Here is a 21,264-nt window from a genome sequence, read left to right on the forward strand (position 1 = left end):
CTCGACCCCATCAAACTAGAGACAGAGAAGCGCCTTGAATGGGTCAGGCATTTGGTCCATCTGGCACAGACCTGACGTCTCAGTCAGAGAGAGGTCTTCCCCGGCGCTTCCCGTCAGAGATCTTTAATTGGAGATGCCGGGATTGAACCCACGGCCTTCTGCATGCAAAACAGATGCTTTGCCACTGAGCTATGGGACTGAATGGGTTTGTGCTGTGTCAGATGACTGGTTTGTCTGTAGTCCAGCTGAATTCTGCTCTCCAGGGCCCTAGGCAGGGTCTTCCCTAGTCCTGCTCTCCTTTTTCAATTGCCCTGGTTGCAGAATTATCCCCGTGATCATTCACTGCATTGCCCTGCAACAATGACCTCGGAGGTGGTTTGGCTGCGTGAAGGTCTTGCACGGGATCTTCTGTCTGCAGAACTTATATTCTGCCATTTAGTTATGCCTACCCCAGGAAAAACAATAGAGTTGCCAACTTTCAGGTGTGAACTGGAATACTTCCAAAATTACAGCTGTTCTCCAGAATACAGAGATCTGTTCCCCTGGAGAAAATGGCAGCTTTGGAGGGCAGACTCATACAATGGATCAGGGTTTCGTGAAACCCCGGGGTTTCTTGATCGCCCTGGAAGGGTTTCCCGAATGGGTGGGAGTTAATTATTTTTGCATATATCTTAAGTTTGTTAAACATTCATCAAGTGATATGACTGTATATGGTTGTGTCGACCCACCACTCTTTCCCCAAATGGCCAATGATGGGCCTGGGGGGGTTGGGAAGGGGAGGGGCCGCTGGTGGGTGTGTCCACTTCCCAACCATATTCTGCACGATCTTACCATTTCTGGGGTTTCTCGAAGCCCGAAGAACGTTTCAGGGGTTTCTCAAGGGTAAAAAACATTGAAAAGGGCTGCCATAGATCCTTGGTAAAATATCTCCCCAGTCTTTCCCTCCGAACCTCCAGGAATTTACCGATATCCGGAGAGACCTGAGACTTTCTACACATCGACCACATGCCTGACCCCTGAACTCCAGTTCCCTCCCCAGAAATCATGATTAGTTGGGTTGCAGCTGCCTTGGGGCAGGACCAGTTGAAAGGACCCGGTGGTCAGGGGTGCTCTTAGAGCCACTGCTGGTCAGAGGATCGGATTAGGCCCTGACTCAGCGGAAGGGGTCTTCCCTTGTCTGCTAGGCCCCATCTTGTTTCTTAGGCTGGGCTTTCCCCCAGTCCTGCTGCCTGAAGTTTCTGTGGTTGAATCTGAGCCTTCCTGCTTCCAGAGTAGGAGACTTGTCTGTTTGCCTCCAGACTTCCTAGCTGTGCAGGGTTTGTTTTGTTCTGGACTCCCAAAGCAGATTACAGCCATTTTATATTACAGGAATAAATAAAACGCAATAATAGTTGCTTGGGAGAAGATAAGCGGTGCTTGGGGAAGTGGGTCTAGCTGTGATGGAAGATTTCTGTTGCCTGGTCTCCCCTGGCACGGTGTGTGTGTGTGTGTGTGTGTGTGTGTGAGGCACTTAAAGCTGTGGCATCCATGGTCTGAGTCGGAGACGCTTGGGTCTAGCTGCTACACCACCTGTCATGCTTTGTTGACTTTCCTAAGCAAGTGGGTCCCTGCCCCAAGGAGGCTGCATGTGGAGAGTGGGAGAAAAACAGCAGAGAAAAGAATACGATGTATATTTCAGTTGGTTGATGAGCACTGAAAGACAAGTAGGCGGAGGAGCCCCTGAAATGTTTGCAGGCCTTGAGGCGCCTCGGAACCAGGCTGGAAGTGATGTCAGCTGGCCACACCTCTCTGCCACGCTGAGAATCATAGAGTTGGAAGGGACCTCCAGGATCACCTCATCCAAGCCCCCTGCAGAATGGAGGAAATTCACAACTACCTGCCTACCCCCAGTGACCCATGCCCAGATGATGCCCCCCTGAGGAGGATGGGGGGGGAGAGGAGGTGACTTGGACAGGAGTAGGTGTATAGGCTCCGCCCACTTCCCCAGGTGGGAATAGTTTGTAACCAAATATATCGGGGAAAGGCCACGGAGCCCCTGGGGAGTTCTCATGGAGTCCCATTGCTCCATCAAGCCTGCTTGGGTATCCCTCGGTTAGAGGGTGAGGCTAGGATATGGGAGCCCCGAGTTCAAATTCCCACTTAGCATAAACCTCACCGGACTACTTGTACTGTCTCTGACACTGGCCCACCTCACATGGGCTTTGTGTGTTTGTTTATTTAGTTGCATCATTTAAAGTCTGACGTTCTCATTGAGACTCCAGACAGATTATACAGCTCCAGTCAACACATTAGGCAGGCTGGGACAGCCGATGAATGATGCAGGAGGGCTTGGACTGCACAAGTCTGAAAACAAGTAGAAATCTGAAATGGAGCTGAAACAAAACGGAAGCATTTGAACATGACATGTTAAACAATGCAGACATTTCCTAGTTGGGGTGTACTCAGAACAACAAACAAGACACAGCGGTATAGCCTGCAGTATGCATTTCTTTACCAAAACATCTTTCTGAAACATTTCATAAGAACATAATGAGAGCCCTGCTGGGTCAGACCAGTGAGGGTCCACTTCTTCCAGCCTCCTGCCTCACACAGAGGCCAGCCAGTTCCTCTGGAGGGCCAACAACAAGGCAGAGAGGCTGAGGCCTTCCCCTCATAAGAACACAGGAGAGCCCTGCTGGGTCAGACCAGGGAAGGTCCCTCCAGTCCAGCCTCCTGCCTCACACAGAGGCCAGCCAGTCCCTCTGGAGGGCCAGCAACAGGGCAGGGAGGCTGAGGCCTTCCCCTCATAAGGACACAGGAGAGCCCTGCTGGGTCAGACCAGGGAGGGTCCCTCCAGTCCAGCCTCCTGCCTCACACAGGGGCCAGCCAGTCCCTCTGCAGGGCCAGCAACAGGGCAGGGAGGCCGAGGCCTTCCCCTCATAAGGACACAGGAGAGCCCTGCTGGGTCAGACCAGGGAGGGTCCCTCCAGTCCAGCCTCCTGCCTCACACAGGGGCCAGCCAGTCCCCCTGCAGGGCCAGCAACAGGGCAGGGAGGCCGAGGCCTTCCCCTCATAAGGACACAGGAGAGCCCTGCTGGGTCAGACCAGGGAGGGTCCCTCCAGTCCAGCCTCCTGCCTCACACAGTGGCCAGCCAGCTCCTCTGGAGGGCCAGCAACAGGGCAGAAAGGATGAGGCCTTTCCCTCAAGTTGTCTCCTGCCGCTGAGACTGACTGCCTCTGAACATATACTCCCTTTAGTCACTGTGTGCAGCAGCTACTGAAATACCCCTTTAAAGCTGACTGTACTGGTGGCCTTCACTACATCCTCTTGTGGCGAATTCCACATTTTAATCACTTGGGTAGAGGGGTATTTCCTTTTGCCTACTGGCCGTGAGCATCATAGGGTTTCACTACAATGTTCCTCTATTTTCTAAGTGTATTATGTACATTGCTTTAAAAAACTGTTAAGACTCAGAGATCAGCAGAAATTCTTTGGGGAGGAGATAGGGTTGCCAGCTCCAAGGTGGGAAATTTCTGGAGAATTTGATGCTAGAGCCCCAGGAGGGTTTGGGGCCAGGAGGACTCTCGGCAGGATACAATTATTATTATTATTATTATTATTATTATTATTATTATTATTATTATTATTATTATTATTATTAGATTTATAGCCCGCCACTTCCTTGCGGCTCGTGGCGGGTAACAATATCGCAATTCCCCATTAAAACCCCATAAAACAATAATAACATTGCCAATATTGCCGGCATGGCAAGAATGGCAGCTCAACTCCCCCCCTCCCTCCCACTACTAGCGGGTGGAGAGGAGGTCCTGATGATGTTTTGCTTCGGGTCCAGAACCCGAGTCCCCGGGGGAGGCATAGATCTATTATCAGCCCCGGCCTCAACCATAAACCTGGCGGAAGAGCTCCGTCTTGCAGGCCCTGCGGAATGTTGAAAGATCCCGCAGGGCCCGCAGCTCTCCCGGGAGCTCATTCCACCAGGTCGGGGCCAGGACCGAAAAGGCCCTGGCCCTGGTCGAGGCCAGGCGTGCTTCCCTAGGGCCGGGAACGACCAACAGGTTTTCACCCGCAGAGCGCAAGGCCCTGCGAGGGGCATAGGGCGATAGGCGGTCCCTCAGGTATGTGGGTCCCAACTCGCGTAAAGCCTTGAAGGTTAGAACCAGAACCTTGAACCGGATCCGGGCAGCAATTGGCAACCAGTGCAGCTGCCTCAGCACTGGCTGGATGTGGGCCCTCCAAGATGTGCCAGTAAGGACCCTAGCAGCTGCGTTTTGCACTAGCTGAAGTTTCCGGATCAAGGACAAGGGAAGGCCCGCGTAGAGCGAGTTACAGAAATCTATTCTGGAGGTGACCGTTGCATGGATCACTGTGGCTAAGTGTTCAGGGGACAGATAGGGCGCTAATAGTCGGGCCTGGCGAAGGTGGAAAAACGCCTGGCCCGCTACTTTTTTGACCTGCGCCTCCAAAGTCAGGGAGGCATCAATGGCCACACCCAAGTTCCTGGCCTGGGACGTGATGGTGAGTTGCGTCCCTGCCAGGGTGGGTAAGCGCGCTTCCTGGTCCTGCCTCCTACGTCCCAGCCACAGGACCTCCGTCTTGGAGGGGTTGAGTTTCAGGCGACTCTGCTCGAACCATTCTGTCACTGCTTCCAAACATCTGGCGAATGGTTCCGGGGGGGAGTCCGGGCGGCCGTCCATGAGGAGATAGGGCTGGGTGTCATCAGCATACTGGTGGCAACCCAGTCCAAAACTCCGTACCAGCTGGGCCAGAGGGCGCATAAAGATGTTGAATAATGTGGGGGAGAGGACCGCACCCTGAGGGACCCCACAAGGGAGTCTATAGGAACGCGAGAACTCATCTCCCACTGCAACCCTCTGGGTCCGGTCCTGGAGAAAGGAGCGTATCCAGCGTAACGCTGTGCCCCGTATCCCCGTGCCGGCAAGGCGGTGGACCAACAGCTCGTGGTCCACGATGTCAAAAGCGGCCGACAGGTCCAGAAGAACCAGCACTGCCGACCCGCCCTTATCCAGCTGGCGACGGAGGTCATCCAACAGGGCGACCAGCACCGTCTCCACCCCGTGGCCAGGTCGAAAGCCAGACTGATATGGATCGATGCCATCCAGCCCACCCTCCAAAGAAGCCATTTTCTCAAGGGGAACCGATCTCTGCTGTATGGAGGACAGATATTGTTTTGGGAGATCTCTAGGCCCCACCTGGAGGTTGGCAAGCCTAGGAGGAGAGGAAATCGGGACACAGATTAAGAGCGCTGCCGGGTTGGAAGGTGCAAAGCTGTCGTCACGCGGCTAAAGTGGAGAGAGGTGCGCATGACATCCCAAGCTCCTTGGAAAAAGTAAAATAAAAGGATCTGATTTAAAGCCTGGCGGCCTCCATCTTTCTCCTTGTTCAAACATTCTCAGGCCTGACCGAAGAGCTTTCTGGTTATTGCCTCTAAAACCACCCCAGCTCGGCAGCCTCTGCTTGCTTGGTAGGAAGCAGAACGATCCTGTAGTCCGCGAGCCTCTCTTCCCCATCATCAGCTGCGAAAAGCAGTTCTTTGTTAATTGGGATTTCCCCCCTCTGATTAAAGCTGCTCTGATGAATCGCTGTTTACCCTAATTCTTCTCCTCCTCCCGCCTTCATCTGCAATCTGCTTCTGTTCCCCCTGTCTCCCCTCCTTCCTTCAGCCTCAGGTTCCTTTCCCTCTCTTGCCTTCTGTCTCCGATCTACTCCCGGTCCTTGGAGCCCTCTTGAAGCAGCTGGCAAGGTCTGCCTCAGCTCTCCAGTGCTTCATTACCCTGGAGGGGGGAATCCAGGCTACAGCTCTCGCTGGCTGAGATGCTCACTTAGGCCCATATAAGAGCAGCCCTGCTGGATTGGATCAGTGGTCCATCCGTTGTGGTCATAGGTTAGACTACTGCAAAGTGCTCTGTGGGGCTGCCCTTGAAGAGTGTCCAGAAACGATAACTACCGCAGAATGCTTTGGTCAGAATTCCGCCTGGAGTGGGTCAGAGGGACCATAGAACTCCAGTCTAGTTCCACCTATACTCACTCTCACTTTGATTCCTAGTTAAGGTGCTGGTATTGATCTTTATAGGTCTATATCAGGGGTAGTCAACCTGTGGTCCTCCAGATGTCCATGGACTACAATTCCCATGAGCCCCTGTCAGTGTTTGCTGGCAGGGGCTCATGGGAATTGTAGTCCATGGACATCTGGAGGACCACAGGTTGACTACACCTGGTCTATATGGCTTGGGATCAGTGTTGCTGATGGACCAGCTACTCCCAATCAGTATGTGCATCTTTCAAGGCCCTGCTTCAGGTGCCCCTGCCATCTGAGGCTAGATGCCTGGAAACCCTGGGAAGGGTCTTCTTGGTCGTGGCATCAAAACTATGGAATCCCCTCCCCAGTGATATTCATCTTTTTCCTTCTTTCATGGTCTTTTGCCAGTGGGTGAAGACTCCTGTTTCATTTGGCCTTCTCTCAGTGATCCTCCTTCCCCATAGATGTCTTTGTGTTTTGTTTGACGGTTTTATCTCTATTTGCATTTTAGCACAATGCTTTTATAGTTTCCCACCTTGAGGACTTTAAGTTGGGGTCAAAAGCACCTTACAATGTTTTCAAATTAATACTTTTGGATACCCCCCCCCCAATGATCGAGCATCAGTTTTTTAGGCAGGCAGCCTCCTCACAAGTTCCCGAGATCTCCAGCTGAAAGGATGTTGGGCTTTTGTCTACCTGAGACACCGGAGATCTCTTGCTGGCCAGATTGGGCTGTAGCGGGCTAGACAGATTAGAGGCTTATCTCGGCAAGGATCCGTAGATCGTGCAGTGCATGCAGAAGGCTGCAGATTCAACGCTCAGGCAACAAACCTCAGAAAGACGCATGAAGCTGCCTTCTGCTGAGCTGGACCAGACCACTGGTCGGCCAAGCTCAGCACTGATTACTCAGGTGGAGGTCTTTCCCCTCAGCTACTCTCCAAGCCTGGAACCTGCTACATACCAAGCAGGTGCTCTATCTCTGATTCACAGCCCCCACTCCAACACCTGCCTGAGGTCTCTGAGAATTATCGTGTGTGCATCATGCATGCAGATAGAAGGGACAAGGGGTGACTTGGGCAGAAGGCGTTGGAGCATGGAGGATTTCTTTGGCTGCTCTGGACAGAGGCCAGAAATAGGACAGGAAGTGAGGTCAGAGGAAGTCAAGGCTATGCCGGTCAGGGAAAGGCAAGGCCCAGAGTGAGAGCAGAATGTGAAAGCCATCAGGGAGCTTGTGAAGGGTTAGTACAGCCTTTCTCAAGTTTTTTACCATTGAGAACCCCCCGAAACATCCTTCAGGCTTTGAGAAACCGCGGAAGTGGTGTGATCATGCAGAATACGGTTTGCAAGGATAGCTGTGGACATGCCCACCCAGAACCCTCCCCTTCCTACCCCCTCCTGGCTCATCAGTGGCCATTTTGGGAGGGGGTCAAATCAGTCTATAAAGGTTTAACAAATTTTGAAAAAATGTATTAACAATTAATGAACTCCCACCCATTCAGGAAACCCTTCCAGGGTCATCAAGAAACCCCAGGGTTTCATGAAACCCTGGTTGAGAAAGCCCGTGTCAGTAAGACCGGAATAGGGCTAAGCCTTGCCCCCTTCCCAGCATAAAGGTCGGATCTGCTGCCTCATGGCACAAACATTTGCTCACAGCGCCAAAGCGCAGCAGTTTCCCGGCATCCATTCCTTCCCATCAGCCTCAGTTTACAACCAACGGGCTGAGTTCTCTTTGATTCACCTTTCTACAAACCCTGCCGCCATAATTTGATTTAGCCTTGATGATTAAAATGATATCTGATTACGACACTTCGTTTTCTTCCATTTTGGCTTAATCAGGGGTTTTCTTTTCTTTCCCCCTTCCCTCCTTAAATAGATAATTAAGAGGATTTGCCCCCCCACCACCACCTTCACATTCATTAGAGGCAATTTTTAATCCGCGGGGAAATGAATTTGGCTGCCTCAGAACTGGCGTGTCTCTCACGTATGGGCTTGGCGGCCGTCCGGGGCGTTGTGGAGGGGAGCAAGCGGCCTGTTGCGTCAGATTGTGAGGGGAGAAAAGGCATCCCTGGCCTGAGTGCTTTGTCAGCCTTGAGAAACAAGGGAAGGTGTCCTTCTCGGTCCAGTTTCTGGCTCACCGGGCTGGGCTGGTTTCTCAGGTGAGCGGTTTCTTGACACTGGAACTCGGAGTCTGATTTTCTTCCACCCCCTCCCAATAAAGCTGTGTCAGCAGTTCCAAGAGGAGCCAAGGAACATCTGTAGTCAAATGTGACGAAAGTCACCCAAGGAGCAGATTAAGGTGCTATTTTTACAGCCCTCAGGGCAGCATGTTTTTCAGTCACCCCCCCCCCCCGAGGGTGGAAATTGAGTTTTGCGGCTCAGTGGAGGGGGAATAGGCTGGTTCAGGGCCATTTTGGGGCAGCGGGTTGTGACCCCAAACAATTTCTTCCCACTCAGCCTCCCTGTGAATTAAAAAAAAAAAAAACTTCTGGCAAGGAGAACAACTTTGGTTTTGCCAGGTGTGTTCAGGTTGCAAAAAGGTTGCAACACCTTTTATAGAATCATAGAATCATAGAGTTGGAAGGGACCTCCAGGATCATCTAGTCTAACTCCCTTCACAATGTAGGAACTCACAACTACCTGCCTACCCACAGTGACCCCAATTTCATGCCTAAGTGATCTCTCCACCCAAAATCTCCAGAATCCAGCCTGGCCTGGAGGAAATTCAGCTACTATCCCACAGTTGTGACCAGCAACTCCCTGGGTATGCAAGGAAGGGCCACAGGAGACAAACACTGACACATCCCTTCCTGTCCACCTACTTACAATCTGCCTACATCCATAAAAACAGTATTTCTGTCAGTTGCTGCTTAAAAACTTCCAAAGAAGGAGAACCCACCACCTCCCGAGGAAGCCTGTTCCACTGAAGAACTGCTCTAACTGCCAGGAACGTTTTTCCGGATGTTTACCTGAAAATTCTTTTGAATTAATTTCAAGCCACTGGTTCTGATCCAACGCCTCTGGGGCAACAGAAAACAATTCTATTCCATCCTCTATGTCAAGGGTAGTCAACCTGTGGTCCTCCAGATGTTCACAGGGTTCATGGGAATTGTAGTCCATGAACATCTGGAGGACCACAGGTTGACTACCCTTGCTTCCATGTGTTTGAAGATGATTATCATATCACTTCTTAGCCGTCTTCTCTCCTGGCTAAACCTTTGGTGGGTTGAAACTGAAGTAAGCATCATGGTATTAAATTAATTCAAAATAAATTCCATCTAAACATCCGGAAGAAGTTCCTGAAAGTTGGAGCGGTTTCTCAGTGGAACAGGCTTCCTTGGGAGGTGGTGGGTTCTCCATCTTTGGAGATTTTTAAACAGAGGCTAGATAGCCATCTGACAGAGAGGCTGATTCTGTGAAGGCTCAAGAGGGTGGCAGGTTACAGTAGATGAGCGATTGGGATATGAGTGTTCTGTATAGTGCAGGGGGTTGGACTAGATGGCCCAGGAGGTCCCTTCCAACTCTATGATTCTATGATCATATCTACATTTCCCTTTGTTCATTATTTCTATGCAACAATTTGTATGCCCAGAGCTCTTGCGGTCTCGTCTGTGGGCACGGCAGGGGCATTAAAACCAATCATATTTAAAAGCAATATGTCTAATTCACATTGCTTCAGAATTTCATAAAATGTGTGAACCGATGCTCAAAAGCCACACTCAAGGAGAACTTGTGGCCTGGATGCCCTTTTTCATAGCCTTTTGAACAGTGTTAAAGGCCATGTGTTATGTAGGTACGTGACGTCAAGGTACAACCAACGTCTGGCACAAATCAGTTTGGAAACTGCAGTTGGCACAGAATGCTATGGCTTGGCTTGGCTAATGAACTGAAATTTGCTGAATGTCAAAGGTTAAAATTGGTATAAAAATGTTTTATAGATGGTACACTGCCCCAAAAGATATAGTAAAGGTCAACAAGAATTGTAATGGGAAATGTTTGAAGAGGACGTGGGGAGGGCTTGCCTGTCAAGAAATACTAGAGGTGGAGAGTGACACTCCAGTGGAAAGTATCTGGCTGAAGATAAGGGAGGGAAAAGCCAAGAATCTAGCGATTGGCGTCTGCTACAGACTGCCTGACCAGGGTGAGGACGTTGGTGCTGCCCTCCTTGACCTTGTAATTATGGATGACTTTAGTTTTCCTGATGTGTGCTGGGAAGCAAACTGCTAAGTGCCCATAGTCCTGCAACTTTCTGGCCTGCCTGGCCAACAATTTCCTTTATCAAATGGTGGAAGAATCAATGAGAAGCTCAGTCATATTCGACTTAATAGTGACCAACAGGCTGAAGTTGGTGGAAGGTGGGAGTGACCATGTCCTCCTAGAATCACTTTTGAGATAGGGAGGGCAAGGAAGTTCATAGCCAGACGTGTCTGTTAGACTTTCACAGGGGGGACTTTAATAAACTCAGTGACATGATGAGAGTAAGTCCTGTGGACAAGAATGCTGGAAGAGAAAGGAGCAAGCGACGGGTGGGCTCTCCTTCAACAAGAGCTCCTGCATGCTCAAGCCAGGACTATTCCAGCAAGACAGATATATGGTAGGGAAAGTGGAAATATTCTAGAAATGGAGGGAGGGACACATCTCTAAAGAAGAGTATCTGCAGGTTACTAGGCACTGCAGGTCAGTCATCAGCAAGGCCAAAACCGCACCTGAAAAGTAGTTGTCTTTGGTATTTCCAGGCAAATGAGAAGTGGTGATAGTTTGCCATGGCCTTCCTTGGTGGTCTCCCCCCCAAGTGCCCACCCTGCCTAGCTTCTGAGGTGTGGTGCGAAGGGGCTATACCAGACTGCTCCACACCCTGTTACGGGGCCGTGCTCAAATGGGAAATATCGACTTGCTGTGTGAGGGGGGAATCCAGTGTCTGTGCTGAGATGTCCCCGGATTCTGCAACCTGCCCGTGTTACGGAAATCACAGGAAAAAACTGCAGAAGCCTCTTCGTGCTGGACAGCGTTCTACTTTTCATGAGAGCCAAGTGGGGTGCAGAGGTCCCGGTTTTGGCTCAGCAAAACCACCAGCGAGTGCCTGGAAGTTTCCAGTCTGCCCAGCCATCTGCAAGGGCTGAGAACGTGCTTGTTTTGAGAGGTGAACCCGAGGTCCAAAGAACGTGGAATGTCGTGTATGAATTCCTGTCAGAGAATCCTCTCGGCCCAGGCTGTATTCCCCCCTCCTTTCTACTGCGCCTGGATTCCTTCTTCCGCCGCCCCCGCCTTCTTTCAGAGGCAAGGCCTCCCCCCCCCCCTTTCCCTCGCTTCTTCCCCCAGGTGCTCTCCGCGGCTGTTAAAATTCTGGAGCCGCCGATTGCTCCTTGGCTAAAACATCAGTAATGACTTCCCCGCTTCATTATCCTCTTTATGGTTGTCTGGCTAGGCGTCCTAGCTCCCCGGCTGAGATTTAAATGCACAGCTAATCCATATTCTCCCTCTCTTCTGCTTTTAATTCTGATCCAGAAATCGAACGCTCCTAGAAAAGGATTACAGAAATCTCCGAGCCCCCAGCCCCACTGCTCCCGTGCCCACCCTATCCTCGGGCCTGGCCAGGCGCCCTCCCTATTCTCTTTCCTAGACGCACCACCTGTCTCGCTGTGTCTTAATTAAGGAGCTGAAGATCAGGACATCAGAGAAATTCCCTGTGGTTTGGGAAAGGCCAGGTGGCATTCGGAGCATCAAGTGTCTTTCATCCTCTGCTTTTCCCCCTGCTCCTTGTCCGTCCTCTCCAAACCTGCCTTTTCAAGGTCATCTCGACGTTATATCTTCTGGAAGACATCCCGTGGCGAGAGTTTCTTGTTAGGGCAGATTTTCACCTCATGGGGTTTTAGTCACGCTGGATTCGGGTCCCTGGCTATTAGCGGTGTGGGTGCACAGTCTCTCTCCCTTCGTTTTCTGCCTTCCCGAGCACCTGCATGGCTTGCTTGGGAAATTCGCCGGCTAGAGCAAAGAGGCGGTTTTGCAAACAGGTAACATTTTAACAGTTCTCCAGCAGCTTCTTGGGCTTTTGCACCATGGCAGAGAAAATGTCTTTGTCTGTACAGCATGTCATTCTCTGCTCAAAAGCACAGGTCTAATGTCACATACACCTATTATGCACGGCGGCAGCCAAGCCGGGCTGCCGCCATTCCGTTGTGGTGGGGCAAAAAGCCCTGCTGTTCCCCGCATATGCACAGGGGAGGGGCTCCCCCAGCACACACTAGTAACACTAACACAACAGCCCTGTGCACACAACGTGGGGCTGGAAGTGGTGGACGTACCCTGCTGCTGCGGCAGGGGAGATCGGGGGCATGAGGCCCCTACTGCACGATGGTGGGGAACAGCATGCTGCTCTCCCAACATGGGGGGGATGGGGGGACACCTCTGCGAGCTCCGCGGAGGCGGCAGGTGCGAGAGGCATCTCTGCAGGAACCCCTTAGGCCGGGGGAAGAGCCGGGCCCAAAAATCCGGCTCCTCTGATTATGCACAGAGCTAGCCCTCCCTAGCCCTCCCGTGTGCCCGTGGCAGGTCCAGGCCTGCGGAAGAGTCCGTGTTTCTTTAACGCAGGTCTTCCGAGGGGCTGGGTTGGGCCAGGCCTCGGACGGCGGCCATGTCGAGCATAATTGGGGATTTTCCCCAAAGCCTTTTGCTGCCATCACAGGCATTCTGGCCTGTGCATAATCGGTCATCGAGCCACACTGGTGCATTTGCTTTAAATGATCTGTGCAACAGATTGTCCAGGTGGATCCCTCCCTTATTCTTATTCAAGCATATGACTTTTCCCTTGGGACAGTCGCAGACATTTCCGTTATCCCTCTGCGTTCCATGGTCAAAAGCAGGAGATGTGCACAAGGGGTTCCTGGCTCAGATTTCAGCTCAGTCCAAGACTTGGGGTGGGAAGGCCTCAGCAAGCTATTTTCAGCCCCCAAATCCCTGACATACCAGCCCGCCTTAGGAGGTTCTCCTAAGAGGGGTGGAAGGCAAATTGCTTTGTATGGCTTTTGAAAAGGGCTATGCAAATAGTAACAATGGCTTTTTAATGCTCTGCTGCAGCCAATACATGGGCAGCCCCATTGCCTGTCCTCTCCCCTGTAAAGTCCTTCTTCGACTGCAGATGCATGTATGGATTCTGCGTGCGTCTTCCGAGGCTTTCCATTAAATATTTGATTTGACGGCAGATGTCTTTGGTCTGTGAGTTTAATGGTGCGTTGCCCTGCACATCCGTGTTTACCAAGAGGACTGGAGAGGAAGGGGCACGTGGCAAAGAGAGGGGCCTTGCACACAGCTCTCCTGCTTCTCGCAAGTCATAAAAGGAACAGGGGATGTGGGTCTTGTGTCAAGGGTTGATCCTTTCCTCCCTGTCCCCGGTCATGAGACCACTTTAACGGCTATTACCCCGCCGTTCTCGCCATCCGTGCATTCAGTTACGAGCAGTCTCTGGATGAATCTTTAATTATTTCCCCCACCTAGACAGGGGAAATTGGACGGCTGTTGCTTAACAGCTGGGCCTTGATTCTACCAGGTGTGTTGGAGACAACTCCAGCGGGAAGAGCCAGGCTGAAGGATGTTCTGGGTCCGTACAGTTCTGTGCCGACGGCTCCCAGTTTTCCCAGTTCCTCTGTGTTGGTTGATCTGCCAGAGAAGCCTAGAGTGCAGCAGAGGATTCTGGGAGATATTCATGGGCCTGAACGCTCATGCAGGGCATTGGAACCTCACTTTTGAACCTCACTTTCAACCTTTGAACCTCACTTTTGACTAGGACTCACAGCCTCCAGGTGACGCTTGGGGATGATCTCCCAGAATTACAAATGATCTGTAGATGAGACAAATGGCACAAATGAGTTCCCCGCTGAGGGGTTTTCTGGCAGAATCCTTTTTCCTCTCTCAGGCATCTCTTCCCCCAAACACAAACACAATCACTGCCATTGTTCTGCCTCACAGGAGTGGAAGCTGCTTCGGAAGAACCCAGGGGGCCTCTCCTTTGTGTCTTCAGGGGGCATCTGTTCAGAAACCGCTGCCTCACTCGTAGCGCTTGGCTTCCAGCCTCAAAGCATGTTGTGATTGGCTGCCCTCAGAACCCCCATGGCCGTCATTTTGTGATTGATTTTAGCCCTCCTGGCAGCCATTTTGCGAATTGACTTCAGCCCTCTTGGCAGCCATTTTGCGAATTGACTTCAGCCCTTCTGGCAGCCATTTTGTTGTGGCGCTCACTCACTGTTCTCAAAGTACCAATCTTGCCCACAGCCCGAACAAACCTGAGAACCTCCAATCTGTTCTGATTGACAGTGGCTCTCTGCGCTCTTTCACATTACTCCTACCTGAACCTTTTAACTGGAGACACCTGGAACCTGACAACTTCTGCCTGCATAGCAGCTGCTCTATCATAGAATCATAAAATCATAGAGTTGGAAGGGGCCATACAGGCCATCTAGTCCAACCCCCTGCTCTGTCCCTCCTCCAAATGCCCCACAATAAATCTTCTGCTCCACTCTTTGTCTGATAGGCTGAGAGTTTTTTCTTTTCTTTTTTGCAGAGAGTTTCTAGCATATAGAAGACTTCAGAAGAGTTCACTCTCAATTAAACACACATTTGGGTGCATAGTTGCGCTCTGTGCTAACTCCTCAGGACTACACCCCCTCGTTCAGCTGTCACATGTAGGGCAGGCCTGGGTTGAAAGAGTTGGTTAATGATGAACAATCTGTTCTTCAGCAGAGCTGATGATCTCATTGAGAAAACCCTGATGCGTTTCTGAGGATCCCCAGCAGTCTCCGCAGTGCACGGCTGTGTTCCCTGACTAGGGCCACACTCCTGCAGTTTCACCCTGTTCTATGGCCACGGATGTTTTGAGAAAGACCCCATATACTTTTGAGCAATTGCATCTGTGCAGAGGCATGGGTTGAAACTTGGATGTCAGCTAAACTTGTCTGTATATAAAGGTTCAGAGGGAAGAGATCTGTCGGCTCGTCTCGGTCAGAGACTCTATTTATATCTGTTCTGCAAACCAGAATCTTGCTACGGCCTGTGGCTCCAACAAGACTCAGCAATCTTCTCTGTCCTGATTCTGTGCCAAGAAAATGCAAATGATGCTTGGGGAGGGGAGGGGGAAAGATGCAGGTCAATAAAAGGATGCTCTTTTAATAGCCCGCTCGATTTGCACGCATCGCATCGTCGCAATCTGTTGCCGTTCTTTAAAACTCCACGGAAGCAGCTCACGTTCGCAGAGAGGGTTAATCTGCTGAGCTCCGGAAATCCCCAAAGTTCTCTGTGTGGTCTGGGGTTGCCAAATAATTTCGGTAACCCCAGCTCTCCCCCCCCCCCCCCGTCAATTTACTTCTGAGCATTTTGCATGCTGCAGCTGTTTGGGTTGTAACAAGACGGGGTCGTCCGGGAGATTAAGGGGCAATCTTCCTGAATTGCCTGTTGTGTTTTCTAGACATCGAGTGGGTGGGTGGCTGCTGCAGCCGAGCGGAATTGCAGTCTACAGACAAGCAAAACTTCTTTCCCCAAGACAGGCCGAGGGCTCCGTGTTTGCCGCCTGACTGAATGCAACTCTGCAGGGGGGCCCTTCCTTGTCTTTTCAGCAGGCAACGACACAGACTGAGCCGCAAACCTTCCGCGCAAAAAGGACGCACAAAAAGCACATGCCCTGCCACTGAGCTGTGGGCCTCTCTGGAGTAACTTGAAGCTATGCTTCAGCGAGGCCGCACTTATGGTCACCATGCCAAGAAGTCCCCAAGTGTGGCCTTGCAGGCATACGCTTACGGCATTTGCTACCTATCGCGGTTGGCTCATGAGCCATGTCACAGCACCGGTAAGCAAATCGAGTGGGGATTCAGTGCGTTTCCCGAATCAGACTGGAAGCCAGGGGCCATACGTTATCCGTGCCGTCTCTCACTTGGAATCCAAACCCTGCCCTGAACCACAAAGTAGTTTCTCATTGGTGGCAGAAGAAGAGTTGGTGTTTATACCCCATTTCCCCCTACCCGAAAGAGTCTCAAAGCAGCTCAGATTGCTTTCCCTTCCTCTCCCCATGCCTTGTGTGGTCAGTGGGGCTGAGGGAGCTCTGAGAGAACTGGGATTAGCCCAAGGTCACTCAGCTGGTTCCATGTGTAGGAGTGGTGAATCAAACCTGGCTCTCCAGATTAGAGGTTGCCACTCTTAATCACTACACCACCCATGTTAGTAGGCATGAGGAATGAATGGCCACTCCTACAAAGGAGCTACACATGTGTGTGTGTGGGGGGGGGGAGGGAGAAAAAAGCAGTGGGAAATGTAGTACTCAGTCATATTCATGTTGTAGAGCAGGGGTAGTCAAACTGCGGCCCTCCAGATGTCCATGGACTACATTTCCCAGAAGCCCCTGCCAGCATTCGCTGGCAGGGGCTTCTGGGAACTGTAGTCCATGGACATCTGGAGGGCCGCAGTTTGACTACCCCTGTTGTAGAGTGTAAGCATCATTTTAAGTGGTCAGCTGTGTTGGCCTGCAGTAGAAGAACAAGATTCAGGTGGGGTCTGAAGCAGCAGGACCAAGTTAGAGACCAGGGACACCTTAAAGCACAGCAAATTTTTGTTCGAGGTATAAGATTTCGTGTGCATATACACGAAAGTACATGACGAAACCCCTTGCATAAAATTTTGTCGGTTTTAAAGGCCCTCAGACTCAGACTTTGTAAAAGAACAAGGTTGGAATCCAGCAGCACCCACAAGGTTTCCAGAGATTTTCTAGAATCAAAGCTCCCTTTGTCAGATCCAAGGAGGAATGGGACTTTCGTGCCTACTTGTATCTGACAAAGGGAGTTTTGATGCTCAGGGGCTGATCCCCTGGAAATCGTGTTGGGCTTTACGGGGTTGTCAGGCACAGATCTTACCCTCTCCATAAGCAGTGATTCAGTTGTTGGGGGGCTTGCGAAGGACGCCAGAATCATCAGCCAGAGAAACTCTCTAAAACGGAATGAGCTGTTCTTTCCCCCCCTGCCTATCAGTAACAGACACAGGAATATTCACGTCTCAACTGCAGCCTGTGCTCCTCTGGCCCACCCTGAGAACTGGAGCCTTTGCTGCCCTCTACCCTCTGCTGGGCGTTTGCAAACACTCATGTGGCCGCCTTTTGTTGATTCTGTAAACTTAGGCAGCTGGTGAGTGGGTGGGCAGATGGGATTGTGTCCATGTTTGGCTTTTGTGGCGCTTTCTTGCATGCCCAGGGAAATGCCAATTGCCACTTTGGGGTCGGGAGGTGAATTTCCTCCAGGCCAGACTGGCCAGGGATTCGGGTTTCCTTGGTGGTAATGGTGGTGGTGGGGAGAGCATCATTCTGGGCATGAAATTAGGGTCACTATGGGTGGGCAGGTAGTTGTGAGTTTCCTGCATTGTTTGGGGGGGGGTTGGACTAGATGACCCTGGAGGTTCCTTCCAACTCTATGATTCTATGATTCCTTCCTGCAGGTCGGGTATGAGAATGCTGGGACGGTGGAGTTTCTGGTGGACAAACATGGCAAGCATTACTTCATTGAGGTCAACTCTCGGCTCCAGGTTGAGCACACGGTGACAGAAGAAATCACAGAGTAAGTGAGGGCTGCAGCACCCTGCCTGGGCATGAAATCAGAATGTATGCATCAAAACTGGCTAAGAACCTCAGAAGAGCCCTGCTGGGTCAGGCTGGGGGGGGGGGGGGTCCGTCTAGTCAGGGATCTTGTTTTTCCCACGACGGCCGACTTGGGACCTTTAAGCAGGTACACTGCCTCTGAGTATGGAGGTTCCATTCAGACACCCGTTGCCAATAAGAAATTGCATGCTAGAGCGAACCAGAAACAAAATGAAGGGCAAGGCTATGCAGACGAAGGGGCCAGGCCATGGGGGGAGTGTGGAATGATCAGTAGGTGATGGGCAGTCAGTTTTGGTTTCACTCCAAGGATGCTACCACATTATTTTCTCCAGCATGAGAGCTAGCTTGGTACAGTGGCTAAGAGCTTGACTCCCCGCTCCTCCACATGCAGCCGGCCAGGTGACCTTAGGCTCATCACAGCCCTGTTAGAGCTGTTCTCACAGAGAAGTTACCTTAGAGCTCTCTCAGCCCCACCTTCCTCACAGGGTGTCTATTGTGGGGAGAGGAAGGGAAGCCAATTGTAAGCCGCTTCTTCAGGTGTAAAAGCCAACTGTCCTTCTTTGTCATCAACTAATATATAGATAAGAGCCTCTTGTGGCGCAGAGTGGTAAGGCAGCCGCCTGAAAGCTTTGCCCATGAGGCTGGGAGTTCAATCCCAGCAGCCGGCTCAAGGTTGACTCAGCCTTCCATCCTTCCGAGGTCGGTAAAATGAGTACTCAGCTTGCTGGGGGGGTAAACGGTAATGACTGGGGAAGGCACTGGCAAACCACCCCGTATTGAGTCTGCCATGAAAACGCTGGAGGGCGTCATCCCAAGGGTCAGACATGACTCGGTGCTTGCACAGGGGATACCTTTACCTTTACCTTTAATATATAGATATGGAAGTTGTTTTCTTGTTTGGAGGGAATTATGTGTGGTGCTTGAGGGCCCTGTGACTGGAAGAGAGACCTCCTTCCAGCCCTGCTTCTGGCTTGGCCAAATTCCTCTGACTGTTACCTGGAGTGCCGTGTGTGGGGAAGAGAGATGTGTTGCTACATAAGGAGCGAGGAGAGGAAAGAAAGGCAAGAAAGGTTTGAAATGGTCGATGAGGAGCCTGCGGGGTGGGAGGAGGAGGGGGGAAACGGTTAAGAAAAGCACGAAGGAAGAGGTGAACCTTAAGATGTCTTTTGTGAAACGGGAGATGAGTCAGTCTAGACATGCGGAGGAATGACAATGTTGTCAGTTTCACAATGAACATGCGGTGCTGCCTGATATTGTGTCAGGCTATTTCTGGGTCTTGCAGGTGTGGCGTAGCGTTAAGAGTGTCTGAGCAGTGCTTAGGAGATCCAAGTGCAAATCCTTCCTCCACCACGAAGCTCACCTTGAATCCATTTAAATGAGTCACAGGGTCGTTGTGATAATGCAGTGGGGTTTGAAGATCCTGGTTTGTTGCCCTGCCCACAGTTCCTTGGAGGAAGGGCAAGAGGAATATCTGGTTGTGGTATCTGACATGTTGTGGGGCAAACCTAGCCACTGTTTTGACCCCCTTTTGTTGCCGCCACCAGTAGTTTGGGAAAAACTAGCCCTGCCTCATAAACCACGGCTAGATGTGCCGAAAGATCAGTGGAAATAAATTAACTGAACTGGACAAAATAAAGGAAAGAGGAGTACACCAAATGAATGATCCAAAAGAGATGAAAGGTTGACAGATTTCTTCTTAGGTTTTTTTTTAAAGAAAATTGTACAGTTTTAGAAAGTGAAATGAAAGCTGCACTGAGAGATATTGGTAGAAACAAATCACGAGGACTAGATGGGATATCAGTAGAGTTATTCCAAGCCATAGAAATAGAATCCATTGGAATCATGATTGTACCAACAAGTATGGACAACAAAGCAATGGCCCACAGTCAATTTACATTCAAGTTCTGAAAAAAGGAGATGTCAAAGACAGCAGCAACTTTTGGATCATTTTATTAATTTTGCAGGCAAGCAAAGTGATAAAGTTCTACAACAAAGACCTGCTGGAAACCTACCAAATTAGATTTTGGTTAAAGGGTTCATGTGACCCTCTTCCTTCTTTCTCCCACAGGATAGAGAGAATTGGGCAATTTAATGTTCAATTTCTGATGTTAATGTTCTAGAATCTATTAATTTAATTAAATTCTTAGATTTGTGTTTTATTCACTTTATGTAATACTAGTAATCAAGCCCGCTGAAGCTGAAATACAGCGGGCGCTAGCGGGGCAGTGTGCAGTTGTATTTTACAGATTAAAGTAGAGCTTTTGAATGTGTGAATCATGACAGCTATGATTGGTTATATAGGGAATGGGAGTGCTGCAGTATTGTGAGACTGAGATGGGGAAGGGAGAACTGGGGTGCCTTCCTGAGAAGGGCGGAAAAAAATGCACTTGCTCGATAACAACATGCAAAGTAAGTGCTCACTCTCTGACCTACAGTAGCTGCCTAGCAACTTCCAAAGAGCCAGGTCATCAAGACAGGCAGACTCTAATTTGGACAGCTGGGTTAGATTCCCCACTCCTCCACATGCAGCCAGCTGGGTGACCCTGGGCTAGTCACTGTTCTCTTTGGGTTGTTCTCACAGAGCAGTTCTCTCAGAGCTCTTTCAGTCCCACCTACCTCTGTCTGTTGTGGGGAGAGGATGGGAAAGGTGTTTGTAAGCCACTTTGGGGCTCCTTTGTGTAGTGAAAAGCAGAGTATAAAAACCCAGCCCTTCTTCAAATCTGTCCCATATAGACTCCATATAGCCCATAATAATTTCCTCTGCTCCTTCCGGAGTCTTTGAGTTGGCGGTCTGTGGAACTGAATCCGGGGCCTTCTGTATCTGAAAAACATAATGTGCTTTTCCACACCTGCTCTTACACTGTACATACACAGACTCACACCCACAGACACACACAAACTTCCTTCTGTGGAATCACATCCTTGATCTGTCAAGATTAGTATTGTCTACTCAGGCTGGCAGCAGCTCTCTGAGGATTCAGGGAGAGCTCTTTCACATCACTCACTACTTGGTCCTTTTTAAAGTGAAGATGCCGGGGATTGAACCTGGGACAATCTGCATGCAAAGGAGGGGCTCTCCCATGGTTCCACAGACCCTCCTTGGGACCTAGAAAAAGACCTGGGACTCAGAAAACCCTTATTTTCTGAATCAGAGCCATTCCTGCAAGGCATCTCCTCTGGGCTGTCCGTGTGTCACTGCCTTCTGTTTTAATTTTCCAGCTATCCCATAGTGCAGTGGTCCCCAACCTGCGGCCCGCGGCCCGGCGCCGGGCTGCAAAGGCCATGGCACCGGGCCGCAGCTCCCCCCCGCCCCCCCCGCTGTAAAAAACTTCCCAGGCCGCAAGCTTGCGGCCCGGGAAGCTTCTTACTGCGGGGAGGGCGGGGAGAGGGAATCAGGGCCGGGCCGCGCCCGTGCGGCCCGCGGGTGCGGTCCAATCCACGGGCGCGGCTCGCGGGTGCGGCTCGCGGGCGCGGCCCACGGGCGCGGCCGGATGCGGCTCGCGGGCGTGGGCCGATTCTTCGGGTGCGGCCCGCGGGCGCGGCCGGGCGTGGCTCGTGGGCGTGGCCCGCGCGGTCCCTGCGGGCGCGGCCCTATGCCCTGCCGGT

At 51.2% G+C, this 21,264-nt stretch overlaps 1 protein-coding gene across 11 annotated transcripts in view; it reads left to right on the top strand.

Annotated features, from left to right (window-relative positions):
* PC (pyruvate carboxylase) overlaps positions 1 to 21,264 on the top strand; it is a 444,838-nt gene that overhangs the window by 136,739 nt on the left and 286,835 nt on the right. For all 11 annotated transcript variants that reach the window (XM_077324995.1, XM_077325044.1, XM_077325023.1 and 8 more), the window contains one exon: positions 17,499 to 17,617. In XM_077324995.1, the coding sequence (XP_077181110.1) occupies positions 17,499 to 17,617 (119 nt within the window). The remainder of the gene's footprint in view (positions 1 to 17,498; positions 17,618 to 21,264) is intronic.

Source organism: Paroedura picta, chromosome 1 (genome assembly GCF_049243985.1).
Source record: "Paroedura picta isolate Pp20150507F chromosome 1, Ppicta_v3.0, whole genome shotgun sequence".
NCBI classification, from domain to species: Eukaryota; Metazoa; Chordata; class Lepidosauria; order Squamata; family Gekkonidae; genus Paroedura; species Paroedura picta.